The sequence below is a fragment of the Alexandromys fortis genome, unplaced genomic scaffold (genome assembly GCF_014885135.2).
Source record: "Alexandromys fortis isolate MF-2015 unplaced genomic scaffold, M_Fortis_MF-2015_v1.1 scaffold_58, whole genome shotgun sequence".
Classification (NCBI taxonomy): Eukaryota; Metazoa; Chordata; class Mammalia; order Rodentia; family Cricetidae; genus Alexandromys; species Alexandromys fortis.
Genome location: NW_026067940.1, coordinates 6,628,454 through 6,649,998, shown reverse-complemented (window position 1 = coordinate 6,649,998; position 21,545 = coordinate 6,628,454). Strand labels below are relative to the sequence as shown.

General features: G+C 51.0%; 2 protein-coding genes across 5 annotated transcripts in view; both read left to right on the top strand.

Moving 5' to 3' along the window:
- Positions 1-717: 717 nt before the first annotated feature.
- Lemd1 (LEM domain containing 1) overlaps positions 718-21,545 on the top strand; it is a 59,289-nt gene continuing 38,461 nt past the window's right edge. For 3 of the 4 annotated variants that reach the window (XR_007592810.1, XR_007592807.1, XM_050147835.1), the window contains exon 1: positions 718-974. The gene's annotated coding sequence lies outside the window, so the exon portion shown is untranslated. Of the gene's footprint in view, positions 975-2,579; positions 4,384-21,545 lie in introns of all 4 variants that reach the window. The other variant, XR_007592808.1, reaches the window with a different exon arrangement.
- Positions 9,287-9,388, top strand: Blacat1 (BLACAT1 overlapping LEMD1 locus). Its single transcript, XM_050147836.1, has one exon. It carries the CDS (start codon positions 9,287-9,289, stop codon positions 9,386-9,388), a length of 102 nt encoding a protein of 33 aa, XP_050003793.1.

The window sequence follows — 21,545 nt, the reverse complement described above, 5'->3', positions numbered from 1 at the left end:
ATTTAAGTGAGGTCCAGCCAGGCCAGAGCCTGAGACCAAATGTCTGTCACTACCTCCAGCCCCACCAAGCCTTTGGTCCTAGAAATAGCTACAGGGAACACCCCATTCCAGAGCTTTCTTGGGACTTGTTGCGTGTGCTGAGTGTGGCAGTCAAGACATAGTACTGTGGCCAGGAGTTGTTGGAGGCCACACTTGAGCTGTCTGAAGAAGGGACAGGGTTGACCAGAGCTGACCTTCGTTTTCTGAGGCAGGGGAATAGTGGGAATGGAGTGTATGGTGAGGAGGGGGGCCTGCAGGGAGCTGCCTCAGGTCTCCTGCCAAAAATTAAACCATTTTTAAAAAGGGGAGTGGCGGGGGAAGGAAGGAGAAAAAGGAGATGGCAGAGGAGGGAGGGGACCAAACAGCCCCTCCACACCAATAGCCCAGCAGGGGATGTGAGTAATACTCCCGGCTGGTTCAGAGGGAGTGAGATCAAAAGCAAGTAGATACAAGAGGTTTGTGCTTCACCGACCAGACAGCCAGAGGCTCAATGAGACCTTTGTTAACCCAGGCCCAAGTCAGAATGGAAGGAATACCTGACTACCCGCCCACTGACCGCCCGCCCCCACCAGTCTGGTAGGGGGAGAGGCAGGTCACCAGAGAGTCAAGGCAAGTTGGGCATAGCTAGGCCTGGCCAAGAGTGGGTGGAGGAGGGAGGAGGCCTGGGTCAGGCTTGGAGCTAGGAGTGAGCCGAGGCTGCCTGGGAGGCAGGAAGTGGAATTATAAAGGGAACTGCGGGGGCCACCTGGTGAACCTGCCATCCCAGCCCCTGGCCGCCTTTCCTTGGAGGGGACTGTGGATGTTTGGCCTAGAGCACACAGCTCTCTGTGTGTCTTAGGGCTGGCATTCTGGGGGTCAGTGAAAAGGACAGACCAGAGGCTGCCGACCTGAGGACTGGGGACTTCAACTGTGAACCTGGGTGATGCTTCATTAAGGTAGGGTGAGATTGGTGTGTGTGGTGCACGCTGGGAGCTCCGTTAAGATTGCTTCACCAAGCCTCCTGCAGAGAGCTATCACAGCCTGCCCCTGGCACAGGTTGGGGGTAGGCTAAAGTAGGGTACAAGATGCTTCTTGAAAGAGACAGTTTCTGACCCAGACCACACATCCCCTCACTGGGGGTCCCTGGGAGAGGTGCAGACTCAGTCTGGAGGTCTGTGTCCCCTGAGGCTTTCCTGGTTTTAGATGAGAAGGTGCCTTTGGGGGCCCACTCTTTCATGGCAGACGCCTACAACTGACCCACAGTGGGAGAGAAGGAAGGAAATTAACTTGTAGTTAGGACATACTTTTCCCAGGGTTCCGAGACCTTGATGATGCCCCGCCCTCCAACTCACCAGATGGACGGCCCTTGGCTGGTGGGGATTTCAGCCCAGGCCCTTTCTCACCCCTAAGACTAGAGCTACAGTTCTCAACCTGTGGGTCTCGACCCCTCTGGGGGCTGCATATCAGATATTTATATTACGATTCATAACAGTAGCAAAATTACAGTTATAAAGTAGACACAAAATAATTTTATGGCTTGGGGGTCAACCGCAGTATGGGGAACTGTATTAAAGGGTCACAGCATTAGGAAGTGGAGAACCCCTGGCTTAGAGAAGGGTGCAGCTCCCTGCACTAGTTTGGGAAGCAACACCACCTAAAACTGGAGGGAGTTCAACACTCATTCCTCCTCTAAATAAAGCACACTGCTGTACTGGAAAGGGTTAATTAAGCCTAACCCCCCCCCCCCAAAGAGCCCACTATGGGGCCTGGGTGTTTTGAAAAGATTGCCCTTGTTTGCTAGGGGAGAGGGTAGTTAGGGACCTGGGAGGGGGGTTGGATGCTAATTAGAGGAATCTGAGGAGGTCCTTTATGGCCAGGAAGCCGCACCTCCCCTACCCACCACGAGGGCCATTGTGTGGGGCCTTTGAAGGGCTAGACTGGAAACTCATTACTGCCTTAGCTTTAGTATTCTTGGGGCCCACCAGGTGGCGGGGGAGTGGTGAGAGAATGCTATGGGGGGGAGGGGCTTGGGCTCCCTGGGAGGCAAGGTGGGGAAGAGGGAGGTGTGAGATTCCCCAGTTTCCTGCTTTTTGAGATTCCTGCCACTGGACCCCTCAGCTCTGCTGTGGCCTATGGCTTTTCATTCCTATGTGATTGCTGTTCCGAACTCATGTAGGGCTAAAAGCCATGGGCTACAGTGAGGGGCAAGCTCCTCCTGCACAACCACACTCACTAAGGACTAGCCACAGGGAGCACCAGAGGGAGGGGCTGGCACATCTAGTAACTCTGGATTTGGGGCTAGGCGGTGTGATCTTGGCCACGTCACTTCCTCCCTCTGGATCTGGCCCCTTCCTTCTGAAGGGTTAGGCTGCCAGGAAGAAGGCGGCAGCTTGCGCTAAGGTCTTACTGAGGAATTTGTTCGTTCCCTCTTACCAAGCTACTTAGGCCTTGGTTAATGGAGATGTGGGGCTGGTTTCAGGCTCAGCACCTAGGCTTTTTCCTCTGTCCAGCCACACTCTGCTTCTTAGTCTTGGTCTTTTATTCCTCCTCCCTCTGCCCAGCTCGAAATCCCCAGCTGCTCTGTCCGGACCCTTGAGACTCTTCCGAGACTGACGAGGGAGCATTCACGCCTGCTGCTGCTGCTGGTGGTGGTGGTGGTGGTAGCATGTCCATAATACAACTAAGGAAGGCCACAGCTCCCCAGGGTACCATGCTGGAAACCGGAGTCCATAACTTCTGGTCTTTGCCGTGCCCCTCTGCTGGGTTCCTGGAGGGCAATGCCGTCTTCCCTGCTTCCTCTACCAACCTGGTTCTATTCCCACTCTGAGAACTGCCTGGCTTCATCCCTGCCATCCCAGGGAAGCGCACAGATGGAAATGAAGCAGGAAGTCTGGCTGGAATGGCAAGGGAATCACCCCACCTCCTACACTGGGTTCCCCATTCCAGTCTAACACAGACCGCTGAAGTGCGCTCACAGAAGGCGGGTCACTTACCTTGTCTTATTTAGACGCTTCCATTTTGCAGTCAGCATTCAGCAAGCGCCTAGTTACCACAGTTCTGGCCGATTTACCTGTATTAACCTCTTTGGTTTCCAAGACAGCCTTATTTATTATTAGCCCCTTTTATTTATGGGAAATCTAAAGCATAAGGGAGCCGAGAAACTGGCCCAGGGCATATGGCTAGTAAGGAACAGAGATGGGAATTGAACCCAAACTGGCGGGTGCTACTGGAGCTTTGGGGGACATCAAACTTGTGTGTTGGGAATAAGCCCCCGAGTCTGGGTGGCATCAAGCACACGAGCACTTCTTCCCTGGAGGTCTCAACGGGATGCACGATATTAAATTTTACCCAATATCACCGATTTTCTTTATTCAGCGTGCGCAGAGGGGTAAATCAGAACGGAAGCAAAGCAAAAGCCCTGACCAGCTGCAGTTTGGCTGTGGCTGAGTCAGGTTACTTCCCCTCTTGGCTAGGCTTAGGGGAAGGACTCAGGGGTGGCTAGCCCCTGAACCAGTCCCCTCTCGGAGTCACTGACTAGACTCCTGAGTTTGCCTGGGTTTTTGTTCAACTCTAGGAACCTTTTTGGTAACTTCTCTCCGTTCCCAGTTTCCTGACTGAAAAGTCTGAGCAAAAGAGCTCCCTCCCTCTGCCTCTGGGCCTGTCTCATAAATCCCCTCTTACTGTTCACCCAGGAAGACCCCAGACACCCAGGGGACAAGTGAGTGGCTTCAAAGATTGTATCCCTTGTGAAGCTCTAGCAAGGCACATAGTAGGACTGTACAGTAACTATTAATAGAAGAAATGGTGGGCTAGGGGAGAAGGTAAGAGTTAACCCCCTCTGTAGCCCGGGCCTGGGGGCCGGGTGCTATTCTGGCATTACAACCTTGGGCCTCTTTTGCGTGCGGCCTTTGTGCCCGGCCATTATGGGTGGGGCTGGTCTGGAGAAGATCCGCAATGGCGCATCTCCCGGAATTGTTGAGATCCTCTGAATAGGCGAGCTGGCCTCGTGCCCTCTTTCCCCGAGGATTCACAAGAGCAGCCCTGCGTCTGTCCTGTCCCTGCCTGCAGACAGCCGAAACCAAAAATATCATAACTGAGCAATCTAAGTCTCTTACAGGCATCAGCTCGACCCAGCATGAGGCGTCCCTAGGGAGACAGGTCTGTGTTTAACTACAATGAGAGCCAGGCACATTTCCCTGGTGGTATCTGTCCGTTTCTAGTGGAAGCTGAGTTTGATTGCCAGGCTTCACATCTAAATGCAAAGAAGACTGGGAAGACCGCTGGTTCCCTCTTTCTAGGGGACACCTTCTGGTGGGAGTAGTCTGCATCAGGTTCCTGGCTCCTCCCCCCCGCCTGGAGTCAGTGGTAAGCTACTGAGCCCCTTATACAGGCTGTAAAGACATTATTCCTGAGGAGTGTTGTTACCCTGGCCTTTACTCCCAGCGACTGTGCCCTTTAAGTCCCTCAGAACCACCGTTAAATCCTGTGTAATCTTGAGGAGGGGGCTTTTATTCTTTTTCTAAAGGTAGGCAAGCAAGAAACTAAGGAAGAGGGAGGGTTGTTCCTGCAGACTGCGGCCTCTATAGGCCTGGGGATACAGAGAGGCCTTGGTTTCCTGGTTCATGGAGCTTCTTCTCTAATAGTCCAAGAAGGGGTTAACTTCCAAGGAGAACACAGGTTTCTCCAGACCAGTGCCCTGTGCCCAGCTTGGCGGATGGCAGCCCTGGGAAGAGGTCCTGGGATCTGTAGTTTATGACACCACCTACCCTAGGTCTGCCTGTTTATCAACACTGCCTTGCAGACTACAGTTCCCAGAAACCTGGAGGCCAGGCTTTGGGGGGAAGGGGTGGGTGTGAGGCACGGAGAGGGCTGGGGAAAGGAGAGGGAGGAGGTGGGAGAAAACCCGGTTCATCCCCTTCCTTTTGAATTCTTTCTCCTGGTGTGTCTGCTGCTCTGCCTGAGCTAATCCCCAAATCCGGTCTCCTAAGCTGCAGCTGCTTCCCTTTGCTGGGATGAATGGCTCTGGGAGGGAAGGTGAATTCATATTTTAATTGCGAAGGCTCGGGTGCGGAGGGCACAGGAGAGGGGGCAGGATGGTGCATTGTTTCCCTGGGCTTTAGGGCACCCCTCCTCACTGAGTCACTTCTGCCAGTTACCTGGGTGGGTCTTACTGAAAGGGCCTCTGCTCCTGCCTGAGAAAATGAGGGGATGGGGTGAGAGAAACAATTGTCAGAGATTCTTGACTTGTCCCAACACTCAAGTATCATGTATCCCTTACCGCCCACTTTGATAGAGGGCATTGCCAAAATTCTAGAGACACTGAAGAATCTTAGGACTGGCTGCATGAAACCCTGGCTTCCTCCTCATTTAGAAGTGTTTCCTTGCCCCTTGGTTCCTCCACGTGTTCCAATTGTTCGGTTTCCCCCACTTTCCCTTGATGTGGAAGGGTCAGAGTGTGACTAAGAGACAATGTGAGGTAAAGGCCAAGGGCAGGCGGGGGTGAGTAGTGAGGCTGGGGACCTATGGGTGACTTGGGAGGGTGGGTGATCCGTGACTTGGCATCTTTTCTGTTCGACTCTCACAAGACAAGCTTGGCAGAGGGACAGTCTTGGTTATTAGACCCCAGACCATCCTGAACTGAGCTGAAAAGAGCCAGGTGGGGGTGGGGTGGGGGTGGTAACAGGAGTGTTGGCCGGTGTCCATTCCTTATCTACTCTTGAACAGTGGTAGCTTGGGGGAGAACAGAGTTGGGGGTTCCCACTGGAGCACAGATGAAGGGTAGTATTCCAGGGACTAGATGATCCAGTGGGGGGAGGGGCTTCATGGGATCTGACTTCTCCAGGAGGCCTCCAGCACATGTTGGAGGTAAAGCTTGCTGCCAACTGTGGAAGATATAGGCAGGGAAAGGAGGTGCATGCCTGCGAGGGCAGAACACTGGTGCAGAGATTTGGCAGTGGGGCTCTCAGGTCCCCTGCTGCTGGGGCCTCTGGGGAGAAGAAATGAAGCCACAACACTCAGACACACCAACGTGGAATTCCCTATCCCAAGCCTTGCCCACTTCAGGGATGAGGTCCAGTGACCTTTGTGCCCAGGGTTCTGGGGCTTGAAGTTGTACCCCTGTATGAGAGTCCTAGCGGGGTGACGAGGACTTGGGAAGCCAGAGGACTTGAGGGCTAATATTTGGGCAGAATAACCTGGTTCACTGCCTTGTTCTTGCTACCTTTGGAACCAAAGAACCCAGGAATTCCACTGAGCAGCCTGCTAGCAGCCCAGCTACCAAGGGGCTTCTTCCAAAGCTGCATTTTCCTGTGCCTCAAACTATCCTTGTTCCTCCTACACCTGCCCCAACTATCTCCACGGAGGGGGGGGGGTCATCATTCACCAAGGACTTTGGGCAGGAGCAGGCATCAAAGCGGAAGGAAGGTGAAAAAGAAAGAGGATCTTGGTGTCCTGTGACTAAGAGCCTGAGAGACTCTAGACCTGATGGGATGACAGAAGTTGTTTCAAGAGCAGATTTCTTCCCTGGGCAGCCTTGTGGTGTCCTTTGTTGTGTGTGTCCATTGCTATTTTTTCTTCTGATGTCTTGAGAGTGCTTTCTGGGTAAAACCCTTCACATGCACCCCAGTATGGAGTGTGTGCATTACAGTTACTGATGAAGGGACCCCACCGGCTCTTCCTCCCTACCAGATCTAGCTACAGCTCCCAATGCCCACATATTCCCTTAGGTTTGGACTTTAAATGTCAAGCCTTAACTAGCCTCCTGGTATACTGAGAAAAGGGTCTGAACGCCCAGAGAGATATAGCTACTACTTCCCAAGGTGGCAGTATGCCTACCTCAAGAATCAAGAATAGGACCTAGCATGGACACCCCTCCCCACCCCCTGGCTTATTGTGAGAGGACCCAGAGAGTGCTGTGGTAGATCTAGAAATATAGTAGTTGTGTCTCAGTTCTATCTATATATATCCTAGAGATTGCTCTGCTCACTATATAAACTACTATATATACCACTAGAGTGGGTGTGTAAGTGGTGCTGGAAAGCAGGTTATTAAATAGCAGCAGCCTGCCTTCCTACCCATGCTGACTCAAGCTGGGCCTCCTGCCCATCCAGCTGGTCACTGGAAACGCAGTATCCCTATTAATTACAGTGATTGGATGTATTACCAGGGACTGGGGGTGGAAGCTGACGGGACAGCTCCATAGTAGGCATTCAGCAGTGCAGGACAAGCATGGTGGAAGTTTATCCTGAAGGAGTTCCCCAGAAACTGTCCAGACAGTCACCACATGGGTCACGTCAGTTTCCTCAAGAAACAGGAAAGCTACTTCATGGGTGTGCCTTGAGTGGAGCATGACACCAACTGCCATTGTTGCTGGAGATGGGGGGTGCCTTGTGCTTCATTATTCTGAACCCTTTGCCCTAATCTGTACCTCTGTAGTATGGAGAGAGCAGCTTGTTGGTTCCCAGCTGCCTGACTAGCTTAGATCTGAAATAATCACACAGAAACTGTATTAATTAAATCACTGCTTGGCCCATTAGCTCTAACTTTTTATTGGCTAACTCTTATATATTAATCCATTTCTATTAACCTATGTATGGCTATGTGGCTGTGGGTTACTGGCTAAATTCCAGCATCTGTCTTTAGCAGGACTACATGGTGTCTCCTGATTCCACCTCCTTTCTCCCAGTTTTCAGTTTAGTTTTCCCTACCTAGCTCGCTTTCCCTATAGCTCTGCTATAGGCCCAAAGCAGTTCCTTTATTTATTAACCAATAAAAGCAACACATAGACAGAAGGACTTCCCACACCACTTCCCCTTTTCTGTTTAAACAAAAAAGGGGAGGTGATGTGGGATTTCCCTCTGTAAGCTATGATTACCATTAATGAATAAAGAAACTGCTTTGGATCTATAGCAGAGCAGAACTTAGCTAGGCAGGGAGAACTAAACTGAATGCTGGGAAAAAGAAGGACAGAATCAGAAAGACGCCATGTAGCCCTGATGGCGACATGCCAAAACATTACCCATAAGCCACTGTCACAGATTAATGGAGATGGGTTAAATTAATATGTAAGAGTTAGCCAATAAGAAGCTAGAGCTAATGGGCCAAGCAGTGATTTAAATAATACAGTTTCTGTGTGATTATTTTGGGGCTAAGCGACCGGGAACCAACAAGCGGCCTGTTGCTACACATCTCCTTCCTTTCTCCCATTGCTCTTCTTATAGAGAGAAGCCATTCCCACCAGGCCTAGTGTGTTGGCCTGATCTCTGGGTAGGGTGCTTGCCTTTCTGTTCTAAGCTGCCCTGCTAAGCTGACTGGAAGGCATCTCCTTCACTCTTACAGCAGGATTGTTTAGGGATAGGATGGACAGAGATGTGAAGAGGGGGAGGGGCGACCAGGCAGATGAGTAATGCAAGGAAAATGGAAATGAGTGGATGAAGAGTGTGCTTCAACCCAAGCCCATAACCCCAGCCAGACTCTGTGTAGGGTGTGCTTTACCAACCCAAGCCCAGAACCCCAGCCAGACTCTGTGCTCCACCTCAGGCCTACCTCAGCCTCAACCTTCACCTCAGACTGACCTTTTTCTTGGGGCAGAAGAAATGGATCATGTACCACCCTCCCAGTCTTTTATGTAGTGCAGGAGCCAAATACAATGCCTGTTGGCTGAAGACCCCCCCCCTTTGCTGTCTGATTTCCGCATAGCCAGGACAGCATTAGAGGGATTGTGTGCTAGCTACCTCGTGGCTCTTACAGAGTTCTCTAAGAGTTTCAGGCAACTTGGGATTGTTAGGGAAGGACAGAATCTAAGACTCCGTTCTAGAGGTCTAGCTGGAGGCTTCTTCAATCTGTAACCTCCCGTGTCCGGAGTGTTGGATGTGCGACCTCAAGAATCAAGTGGACACCACAGTCCCACCCACACATGGCATGCTGGAACCTTCATGAAATGGCATGTCCAGAGACTGTTTTAAGCCTGCTCGCTTCCTGGTCCCAGCTGCAGCTGTGTGGGGATGAGATGAGGCAGTAGTCTGGGGACAACACAGGTAGCAACTGGGCTTTCTTTAAGGTGATGCCACTCCCACACGTGGCAGGAAATGAGAAGCTGTGGTTTAGTGGTAGAACTCTTTTACTTGATAGGACAGGCAATAGCCTCAGGGAGCCCCAAGGGTTCTGGGAATGATAACCCTGGTTTGCTTCTCTCTCTCCTTGCTTCCTACTCTTCTACCCTGCCTTTCCCTACAGATATCTGGTGAGCATTCCCCGCCCGGCCCAGGGCATGCCCCAGTTCACTTTCGCCTGTTTCTGTGGTCTTCACGGCTTCTGCAAGATGAAGAGGAAGAAGGAAGACGTTCAAAGAGAGCGGGAAACAGCAGTGTGAACAGAGCCAGGGCCCCCTTGTCAGCTCCCAGTGGATCCAGGCCTGAGGCTGCTCACTGCTGTGGAGTTCAGTGTGTGTGTCTTCCACCTTCATTTAACTTGCTTCTGACTAACATGAGGGCATCAACCTCCTGAGCCTTCTTATGGCCGCCCCTATTCGCTTCCAATCTTCTGTGCTCCTGTAGAGAGGCTTCCGCCACACAAGGGGATTTCCGGGACCTGCCTCATGCCTTCTTCAGCAGACTGGGCAGCCTGCGACCAAAAGATGAGGCTCCCAAGCTCTTCTCAGGGTTACTCCTCCCATGAAGCTAATGTGGCCTTGGGAGAGGAAAGTAGCTGTTCTTGCAAACTTTGGAGGGCTCGATGTAGGGACACCACCTCCACACACAAGATGGAGTTTCTGCTGGGGCTCCAGGGTCTCAGTCCCCTCCCTGCATCCTCTTGGGCCAGGTGGGCCAGGACTGAGGTTGGAGGCCAGAGTTAGACACTTGAGGGACCAGGCAGTGGGTGACAATGTGTCACAGGTCAGTCTTGTCTCAGTTCTGGCCCTGGCCCACCAGCTTCCTGTAGTGCTCACAGATGTGGGGAGGCCTTCCCCCAGGCACTAAGCTCCTCAGGGACTGTCCCCCAGATCTAGGCCAAACCACTACCCCCATTTTGTTCCTTCATCCCCTGTTCCTCTCCTCTCCTTGGGAAGCAGGAGAGGGTACTAAACTGGCATGCAACACCTTCAGAGGACTCTTGGGTCGGAGAACCCTAGGACTGTCCTTGGCTTTTCCCTTCATCTTCCTAGCCCGCTGTCGACCTCCTGCGTCAGGATCTTGCGCCCCGCACTCATTTCTAGGAGTTCAGAAGCAGAAGAAGCATTTCCTCTCCTCTTCCTCCTCTCTCCTCCCTTCACCCTCCTCCCCTGGCCTTGTTGTTGTGCCCGGATCTCTCAGGTGCTAGACAGAGCTGGGAATTAGGAACAAACTCTAGCAATAGAAGCACGTTTCGGCAGCTTCCGGTCTGCTAGCCTGCTGCTCTCCTCTTGGGAACAGTTCATCACGGAAAGGAGTCACGTTCCCACCACCGGTGGGGGGCAGAACAGATAAACAAAGCCTGGCAGGAGGGTCAGAATCCAAGATGGAGGAAGGCCTGAACTCAGTGAGGACCTCTCAGCAAATAGGGTGCCCCTGGTAAGGATGTTTCAGGTTGTCTTGGTAAGACTGATCACAGCCAAGAGGCTTCTCCCTATTCTCCACTGGCTTTTCACATCTTCCCGCCTGAACCACCCGATGTCTGCTATTTTCTTTTCTATTCAAAGACTCCTAAACAAATCCTTTCCTCGGGGAAACAGCAAGCGTCTGCAGCAGAGGCCAGTGGGGTCACAAGGAACAAAGCAAACTTCCAGTTTTCTCTCAGACAGTGGAGTCCTTGGGCGAGGCAGAGTTGGCAGAAACATTTCTGGGGTGTATGTTGTTACTGAAGCTAGAGATCCCTCCCTGAATGTTGCTAGCTGAGGCCTGCCTTCCAGGCTGCAATCAGAGAAGTCTCTCTGGAACTGGAGGATGAAATCATATCCCCGACACTAAGAGGCATTGGGTGTTATGTCCCAACCACATAGGCTCACCCAGAGGACAGGTCAGCGAATGGAGAGCTTAGGTCTGGAAAGGGTAACAAGGGGGCAGCTCTCCCATGCTCACTTCACAGCCTTTGGCAGGGAGGCAGCGCCACATGTTGGCAGAGAGCTGACTCGGAGAGTTGCTTACCCCACGAGGGTGTCCTTGGTGTAGGAGGGACACTGGATATCTCAAGCCCTTCCTTTAGGCTCCTGGGTGGTTCAAGGTTCTTTGAGTGTATGCCACCCCCCACCTTTGCAGACAGCTGCCCTTCCTCTCTTCTTCCTGGGTGAGGTGGAGCCATGGTGCAGTAGGCATGGCTTGAGTAGGAGGCAGTAGTAGCATCTAGCAAACACGCTTATTATTTTGACTCTTCTCAGGGAGATGGGGAGTCTACTCCTCCCAGCATCTGGGGAGGGGAAAGCAGCCGGAAACCTGTTCCCAGTGCAGCTTGCTGCCTGGGTTCTGTCAATTTGCTATATTCTGCTTAAAGTTCCCTTCACTCTGCCTGAGGGAAGGCCAGCCCACAGGTTTTCAGACTCTACTGAGGTGGCCCTCTTTGTTCTTAGGGTGAGGCAGGTATGCACACGTTTGGTTCTTTCAGCATGGCACTCTTCCCTGGAGGGTGGGCTCTGCGTCCCCCACTTTAACACAGATTCCGCCTTGTGGACTATGGAACTACTTATAAATGACTGTTGGGGTTCTTGGGACTTGAATGTCCTCTAATCTGACCCAGGACACCCAAGGACTCCTTGTCTTCAGTTCAAAATAGTTAATTAGAATGTTCTTTCCTTTCTTCGCTCCTGCAGGAGGCAGTATATGGATCCATAGAAATATATAGAACAATTCAAAGAAGAAAGTAAAAAGCAGTAATTTAACTGGCGTAGACATAGGAGACACAAGGAGCCCTGAGCCAAGAGCAGATCTCCTGTGTTCTAGCCTTGCTTGAGCACCAGTGGTCCTGTGACCTTGGATGAGCCAGGCCTTGTTTCTGGAACAGGTTTCTTCGGTGATAAAAGGGATTGCACTGCTGTACTCTGAGTTCAGGGCTTTGTGGGGTGTCAGGTGTCTTGTGCCTCAGAGGATGTGTTCTGAGGACACCATGGTGAAGAGACAGGCAAATATGAGAAGCGGTGGAGTGTGAGGGAAAGCCCTAGACCACAGCTTCCTCTAGAATGTTCCTCCAGTGAGCGCTGGTACACCTCTCTCTTCCCCCCTACAGCGAGACTAAAGTGAGTGAGTCTGTGGCCTGTGCTGACTCCAGGCGCTGTCTAGGCTGTGACTGCTGTCACCTCTGTGTTCCTATGGCACAGACACTGAAGAGATTCAGATGGGCCTAATCTCTGCTTTGGTTCACTTTGTGTAGCTTCCCACTGCCCATTTCCAAGATGATGCAGCCGCCCTCCCCATCCGTCAGGTGGGATCTGCACAGCAGTGGGCGAGAGACACTGATTCTGTGTGGGTAGCTGCAGTTTTCCCCTAGGGTTCCTCCTGACCACAGAAGCTGCTTCCACTCTCCCACGGATGAGTCCCACACCTGCTTTCCTTTGTATTGGATGTAACTAGATGTGGCTGAAACTTAGAGATGGACCCTTGGTCCCCAACCTCAAAGACAGGCCTTCACCAGGAGAGGACTGGATGGCTGCATTCAGCGGTCTCCTAGCTGTTGCTCTAGGAAGTCCACCATTCATCCTGAAGGTTCTGCTGTGTCTGGCGAGTGATTGGGCTAAGAGCCCCCCAAGAACTTGAGTCTTCCCTAGGAATGAACCTGCTGTGTCTTCGGCAGAAAGGAAGAACAATCGTAGCTGTCACCACCTCCTAAGCTTCAAAGCACACACTGCTAAACCACCCAGGACCAGGGTGCCTGGCTTATCAGAGCAAACCCTCTGGTCCCCCAGCTCTGGAGTGGTTAGTACCCACCATGCCACAGTTGTGGGACAGACCCCTTTTCTAGATTCCTGTGGGATCAGAACCTCGCATGGAAAGAAGACTGTCCACAGGAAGGGTGAACTAGGAGCTGCTCAGAGCAGCCTTAAACCAAAGAAGATATTTCAGAAGCCAGGGGCCCTGGAACCTGGACATTCTGGGCAGAAGCGCCTAAGGTCTAAAGTTCAACGGTTTTCTGAGTGGGCTTCTGGTCCTCTCCTTCCCTGCTGGGGCGGCCTCTCCTCCCTCAGTTCATTCCTATATTCCATCTGAGGGGCGGGAGGAATGCCAGCGGGGGAGATGGCAGGACCTAGACACATCCTCAGGACTCTCCCAGCCTCCCTTGCCATGGCAACGCTGCTATTTTTATCCTGTTGTTCATGATGCTCAAAGCTCTGACTTGCTCTGTTCCAGAGAGCCCAGCTGCCTTCTGCCCTCATCCCTCAGCCTAGCACCTCCTCACAGAGGCCCGAGGAGGGAAAGGAATGCTGGGGAAAGGGGGAAACACTTAAGTCGTCCCGTAGCCAAGGGGACTTTTTGGGTTTGCTGGCTTAAAGAACCAGTTTTGTGTTTTCTGAGAGGTCAGAACTTTGACCAACTGGGGTGACCACTGTCAGGATGTCTTCTCAGTGAGCCAAGACATGCACTGCTGCCTGTATTGGGGGCAGCCAGCGTTCTGAGGAATGTCCTGTTGGTATAAGCAATAACTCTGCTTAGCTGGTTACAGCAGTCAGATAACTTGGTGTTGCTGTGGAATTTAAATTACTTCCCTTCTGTCCCTCTCCCAAAGAGTGAGGGCAAATGCATTTGTGTCTTTGTTTAGTTAATCTCCCCGAAGCAAGGCAGCATATATTCTCCAGGCTAGGAATCAGACTCCCTCTAACTTAGCCATATTCCCTTCAGGAAATTGAGGTTCCACCTCCAGGCTCCTGCAAGGTGCTGGGTATGAAGCCCCAGATCTCAGAACTATTAGACAAAGGTTCTCCTGCTGAGCTACATCATTAGCCTGCAGTGTAACGATGCCCTGGAAGGCAGCATTTAGTGAGAGACATTAGCTGTTCCTTCTGCTTCTCCTCTAAGGCCCAGCCTTTAATTGTCTTCCTGTGTCCCGAGTTCCACCACAGTGGCAGGGAATCCCTGAGAATCATTGGTGCTAATGGCCATCTATATGCTCCTATGTCAATCAGTGAGTTGTGAACTCGGCATGTGGGGTGGCTGGGTTACGGGGTGCATTTTGTATATGTCCCCAACAACTCGACCCTGGAAACAGGTCCAGATCTTAATCCAGAAGACAGCAATCTACATCTTGTTGACCTCTGCTTCGGTTGAGTTGATTCCTGAAAGGTTCTTTTTCTTAGTGTGACTGAGACCCATTTACAAAGCCTCGGTTTCGTTTTGGCCCTAGTTGCACGGTTTCCGAAATCTATGCATCTGGAGTAAGCACTTTTCTGGTTGCCACTGAAAAGCATGCTGGCAGATTCTGCTCAAATAATTGCTGTAATAAACACACTTTATTATGTCCCTTTGCAGCAAGTGAATTATGTTGTCAAGGCTTGTGGGGCGTTTGTGTTGATTTCACACTGTAGTACACAGCAGCAGAAGTCAAGTGTGTTTCCCCCATCTGCGAGGAGGGAGAATGGAGCTGGGCAGCAAAGTCGGGAGTGATGAGGCCTGGAGGAGCACTGGGGACCACCTGGGGCCCTGGTATGGTACTCTGAATCCCTTTTGTACTATCTGTAAACTGAGGGGAAGTCAACCTCCTGCCTCCTAGGAACTAGTGGGTCAAACTGACCGGCGCCGCAAAGGGGCAGTGGTTTACTGCACTGTGATCTCACGGCTCACAGCTACTTCAATATAAAATAAAAATCTTTGCTTGGGCTTCTCAGAACTATTGACAGGATGCACAATTGTTAGCCTTGCAAGGGAAGATGGAGGCACGTTTGTAACAGAGATAGCCAGGTGGTATGAATTATACCACCTGAAAAAGAACTGTAGCGAGCGAGACTCCACTTGGATTGAGGGGACCAGGGCAGAGATTCTATTTACTGTGAAGAAACGTGGACCTAAGAAGGGACAGACAGAGAACCTGAGCCATCAGCCCTTAACCTCAAAGCCAGTCTCCTCTAAGGAAGGAACAGCTGTAGATGAATTGATTAACTTGGGCCTCGAGATAGGATCTTTTTCTACTGCCCAGGCTGGCCTGGGGATATACTGTGTTACCTTGACTGGCCTCAAACATTTGATCCTCCTGAGCTTCTAGAAGACTGGGCATGTGTGGCTTTGTAGGCAGCAGTGTGCACTGACTGTTCGTGGCCAGGGTGGCTCTCTTTTTCTGGCACAGCTGCCGTAATGCCTGGCACAAAGTAATGGAAATGTTCAAGGCTTGCCTGGGACAGGCCTACATCTTGTGTTTTTGGTTCAGGGTCGTCTTGCTTGACTGCCCCAGCCCCTCCGCTCTCTGCATTCTGCTTTTACTCTGAGGAAATGTGTGCTGTTGTCCACTGAATTCATCATCAGTATCAAGTCCTGACCCTGAGCAGAGTGCTGTGGGAGCCACTGCAGGAGAAACAGGAAGTCAGCCAGTGCCCCCGCTCTGTAGGAATTCGCAATATGACAGAAAACAACGTGACAAAGCTCAAGGAATGCCAGACCCTCTAGGCAGAGTTCAAGCAAAATGCTTCGGGGCTTGAGAGCCAGGAAAAGCCTCTCAGAGGAGCTGGGCCTTGGAGGCCAGGTACACAGGCAAAACCCACAGTGATCTTGCCATCCGATACTGTGGGAACCTCTTCTGTCACAAGTGGGTCCTATTGTTCCCAAGTTCCTCTCCGCTCTCAAAGTCTGACTCCTGGCATCTCATTCGTGCTTGGACTTAATGCTTGGGATTAGAATCCAGGAGGGAGGCGAATAATGAGTGGCTAACAGACATTTATTCCCCAGCATTGGTGACTGCATCAGAAGTTCTCCTGGGACAGGTTTTGCTAGGAAGGAGAGAAAGAACCCGAGAGCAGAATTGGGAGGGATGGCACAGTGCACTTGCCCCTCTTAGCTGGGTGGTGGCGCACACCTTTAATCTCAGCACTCAGGAGGCAGAGGCAGGAGGATCTCTGTGAGTTTGAAGCCAGCCTAGTCTACAAAAGCTAGTTCCAGGACAGGCTTCAAAGCTACAGAGAAACCCTGCCTCGAAAAACAAAGAAACAAAGAGCACTTGCCACTTTTGCAGAGGACCCGGGTTCAGTTCTCACCCCCTACAGGAGGCAGCTTACAACTGCTTGTAACTTTCAGGGGATCCAGTATCCTCTTCTGGCCTCCTCAGGCACATGGTGCTCATAACATACCTGAGAGCATCAGCGGGCACCTAGCCAAGGGCACAGGACACTGGACAGGGAAGGAGGCAAAGACCAGCCAGCTGGACTCTGTCAGAATTGTACCTGACTGGGCCACAAATACTCGAATGTAACCTTGTTTATGCTCTAGTCCTCCTTCCTCCCTCTCTTTCCAAAGACACCGTACACTCTCGCTCCTTCCCCTCTGTTGTTGGTGATAAGAAATGGAGAAAGACAGCAGTTGACACACTCTAAGTGTCCTTGGTGGTCTTGGCTTTAGCTTAGATGAAACACTGGTGGCCAGATAGGCAGACTTCGGTGTTGTCAATCCTGTTTCCTACCCCTAGAGAATGGTGGTTGCTGCTCTTCACCCTCACCTAGGTAAGGATTAGCTTCCGGTTCACATCTCAGTGTCCTACCAGATGAGGCAGCCTACTGAAGTCACTTCACCTCCCACACCTCCGCTGCCCACCTGTAGGATGCAAACAGTCACACTGCCCCTTGAGCTTTTGTGAGTACCATCAGGTAACATACTGGGGTGCTTTCCTAATACCTGACTCTGGGCAGGTAGGTGTTTGAGATGCAATAACTGAGACACTCGGTTGGAAGCATTACAAATGACCGGTGTGTCGTTAGTGTCTCTCACATGCTCCACCGCAGCTCGCACAGTGCTGGATGTAGAGGAGAGACTCAGTAAATGCAGGCCAAACTGAACTGAAGACAAGTAGGTGTGGGGGTGTGTGGGTAGCTGTGCACGCCTGCTGATCCCAACACTAGGGAGGTTGACACAGAAGGACTGTGAATTCAAGGGCCACCTCTGGTAATTAGCAAGATCCATCTCAAAACAACAACAAAAAATAGGAGTAGCTAAACAACCTCTTTTGTCAGGTAACAGACAAGACACAATGTATCAAAACATTTGCCCCCAACCGCAAGGTGGTGCGGTGTGGTATGTTGACTTCCGCTGCAGTGCGCCTAGTGTCCTGTAGGAGTCGCTCTTGCCATCTCAGCCTCTGCGGAGCCGGGGCTAGAATTGGCACGGGGGATGGGGAAAAAGCACGAAGGGAAAACAGCCCCACGCGTCACTCACATATTTACATCTCAACTGTCAAAATAGTTATTTTTAAGCCGAGTTCCGTCTGCTACGAGTTTAAAACCAAGCTGTGCGTGGGTGGCCTAATGCGCGTGCGTAGAGCCTGGGACCAGGGAGGGTGCGCTCGGGGTTTGGAGTTTGTAGGGGTGTGTGCAAGCATGTAGGAACTCTTCTTATGACCATTTTAATCTTGGTTGTGGACACTCAGTTCCTGTGTTTCCAAGAATGATGGGCGGGTTGCTCCTGTCCCAAAGGAACCAACCACACATGCCTGCAAGGCCAAGAGAAAAATCTGTCCAGTTTTCAGGTCCATGTGGTCCTGGTCCCTGACAGCTCTCCACCTGTAAGTTTTCTGCAACCTTACTCTCCTAGCCACAACGTGGGTTCATTTCCCTCTCCCAGAAAGCCACCAGAGCCTCTATATCCAAGCCTGAAGTTGAGAACTTGGGCCCACAAGCACTGGCCCGTTAGCCCTTCTTCCTACATGAATTCTATATGGGCTGCTCAGCCACGGCGTGGGCCTGAAGCCAAGGACCCTTGGGTCAGTCAGTAGCAGCGTTGCTCCTCGATGTCAGGAATTCATTTTTCTCTACGAAGAGAGGAGCGCACGGATTTGACGCTCCGGATGCTCTGTCTCTCTTGCTCACCGCTCAGGGGCAATGGGATTTGAGACAGACGCTGGCTGGCCCCGCTGCCATCAATATGTGTCCCGGCCCCGTCCAATGTCTGCTGTGTAATGAGGAGCGCTTTGGAATGTCACCTCCATTAATGGGGAGGCGACACCTGTGCACAGCCAGAGCCACCTCTCTGTCTTCATTAGGCAGTCCGAGGCCTAGCTGCAGGCTGCTCTGGCTGGCTGACAGATGACAGGCAGAGGAGCGAGAGCAGCGGACTCCCGCTGTCCAGGATTCATTTGCAGACAATGACCCCAAATGCCCCCTCCCCCAACAAACACCAAAATGACAGCTGAGAAAAATGTCCTTCAAGAACGAGGTGCGGCAGCAAGGACAGTTCATAGCTAGAAAGCAGGCTAAAGAGAACTGAAGAGCCATTTCTTGGGCTGGGTGCCCTCCTTGCTGCTGAGCTCCCATTTGGGTTGTGATGTGGGGGTCTCTGCCTCATTGTCCCAGCTATTGTCACTTTTTTTTGTCTCTTCTAATAAATCTGTTGCAGCATGAGATGAGAATATGATCTGATTCTAGACTTCTCTCCAGCCCAGGCCTACATGTAACCTCCCAGCAAACCCCTGTACCCTTTAATTCTTGGCATTCTTGTCCTCCTGACATAATGGGACAGTAGCATGAGCGGTGCCACAGACTGGCAGGAGACGTTGACATAACTTCTCAGGGGACCCCTTTCTTCTTAAAATCTGTCAAAAAAAAAAAAAAAAAGCTAGCAGGAAAAGGCCAGCGACTGGAGAGATGGCTCAGAGGTTAAGAGCTGCTCTTCCAGAGGACCCTGGTTCAATTCCCAGCACCCGTACATAGCAGCTCACAGCTGTCTGTCACTCCAGTTCCAGGGGATCCAAATCCTCCACTCACACAGACACATATGCAGGCAAAACACCAATGCACATAAAAAATATTAGGTGGCTCAGAGGCTGAGCGCCGACTGCTGTTCCCAAGGTCCCGAGTTCAAGAGCAGCTCGCTCTATGTAAATAATTGGGGGAAAAATATTAGAAAGAAGAAAGGAAAAAAGAAAAGGCCAGCACAATGGCATCTGTCTACAATTGCAGCTCTCAGAAGGCTGAGCAAAATAATAAGTCCAGGCCAGCCTGGCCTATGTCGTGGTACCCTGTCTCAATAAGTCAAAGCAGGGATCTTGAAAGACCAGGATTTGAATTTCAGAACCCACATAGCAGCTCAACTGTGACTCCAATTGCAGATGACCTGATTATTTCTTCTGGCCTACATATAAAATTAAATATGTATATACAATAAAAATAATTTAAAAAAATTAAGCAGGGCTTGGCAGATGACTGTGCAAGCGTAAGAACATGAGTTTGAGTCCCCAGTACCTGTGTAAAAACTGCATATGTCGGGCTGGAGAGATGGCTCAGTGGTTAAGAGCATTGCCTGCTCTTCCAAAGGTCCTGAGTTCAATTCCCAACAACCATCTGTAATGAGGTCTGGTGCCCTCTTCTGGCCTGTAGACATACACACAGACAGAATATTGTATACATAATAAATAAATATTTAAAAAACTGCATATGTCTGTTGTCCCAGTACTGGGGAGGCATAGGCAGGAAGACTGGCCCCCATTGTCCATGCAGTCTGGCTGAATTGGTGAACTCCAGGTCCAGTGAGAGACTGTCTCAAAAAATAAAACAAAGAGGGGCTGGAGGGATGGCTCAGCCACTGAGAGTACTTGACACCCTTTCAGAGGACCTGGGATTGATTCCTAGCACTTCATGGCAGTGTACAAACATCCCAAAACTCCATTTCCATCCTCTTCTGGCCTCTGCGGGAACAAAGCACACATGCAGTACATACATTGCACTTACATATATGCAGACAAAACATTCATACACGTAAACTAAAAATAAATAAATTAAAAAAAATAATGTGAAAAGAACATAGAATCTGATGTTCTTTCCCAGAAGACTGCTCGCATCCACTGACCTCTAACTCCACACACATGCAGATGTACATGTGTGCTCACACATGTGCGCACAGCCATATGAATGCACGCATGTCACATGCACACTTGCATGCACGCTCACACACATGGGAGGGGACTATTGTGAACTTGAATTCAGCTGGTCTACAGTGTGAGACTCTGCCTATGAAGAGGACTGGAAAGATTGTTTATGAGGAACTGAGTTTGATTCCCAGAATCCACATGTGTGTGGTTGTAAACCCAGTGCTGGGGATATAGAGACTCTGGGGTTCCTTGGCCAGTCAGCCTAGCATAGCTGGTGAGCTTCAGGCTAGTAAGAGACCATGACTCAGATCAGGTGGTGGTGCACACCTTTAATCCCAGCACTTGGGAGACAGAGGCAGGCAAATCTCTGTGAGTTCAAGGCCAGCCTGGTCAATGGTGTGAGGTCTATGACAGCCAAGGCTGTGAAGAGAAATCCTGTCTCAAAAAAAAAAGAACAAACAAAACAAGAGAGAAAGAGAGAGAGACCCTGACTCAAACAAAAACCTCCAGGTGTGGTGGCGCACACCTGTAATCCCAGCACTTGGGAGGCAGAGGCAGGCGGGTCTTTATAGGCTTGAGGTCAGCCTGATCTACAGAGGACAGTCAGAGTCCCATAAAAAACAAAAACCAAGATGCACAGCGACTGAGGACTGACATCTGAGGTTGACCTCTGGCTTCCATCCATATGGACACATACACACAGATGGGGAGAGAGAGGAAGGAGGAGGAGGAAGACTCAGAAGTCTCAGAGATGAAGCAATCTTATATTCAATTTTTATTAGAAACTCATTAAAGAAAATCTTCGTTTAAAAAAAGTATCCCGATCACTCTAGGTGGTGGGAGGTAGAGGCGTACTTACTTCAGCTGGGGTGGGGCTCCGCTGGAACTGCCTGTGGTAACTGCTGATCCAGACGATGCATGGCAGCTGGTTTCTTCACTGAGGAACTGGGGTTAGAGGTGAGAGTGGCCTCACTTACCAGGACCTAACTGTGAAGGGCAGCTCTGTGGGAGTCTGAATCTCCTCTATAGTCTCTCTTTCCTGTCGTGAGGAAAGGTACCCCCATCTACTGAGATATTTAAACACACATCTGAATACCTCCCCTCCCTGCCTTGGGTCAACCACCAATTCCTATTGACTCTTTCTTCCGAATCCCTTTATGTGGACTGCTCCTGTCTGCCACTGTCTGAGTCCAAGGACCCTTTCCCACCCTTCACTCCAGGCCCCTCTGCTCTTCACTCTGCTGCTCTAGGCACCCCGACTTTCCCATCACCCCTGGACCATAAGTATCCTCCTCCTGGGTTTCCCCTTCCTCTCCGAAATCCTGCCTCCATATTGTTCTATGAAAGCTAGTTCATCCCTTTGCTTGCTGGTCTGCCTCCTCCTCCTAAGCCAAGACCTCCAGTGGGCAGGAACCTCGGGCTTATTTACACATGAATTCATAGCAGCAAGGACAGCGGCAGGCATGTAGTAAAACACAGAAATATTTATCAAATAAATGAATGAATGGACAGCTGTAACCTAATGACACCCATGCTCCTGGCTCGGCAGCATCCTTAGTGTCCTCTCCAGA

Excerpts from the sequence above, each read along its gene's own strand:
- Blacat1 (XM_050147836.1), top strand. The coding sequence starts at position 9,287 with ATGCCCCAGTTCACTTTCGCCTGTTTCTGTGGTCTTCACGGCTTCTGC.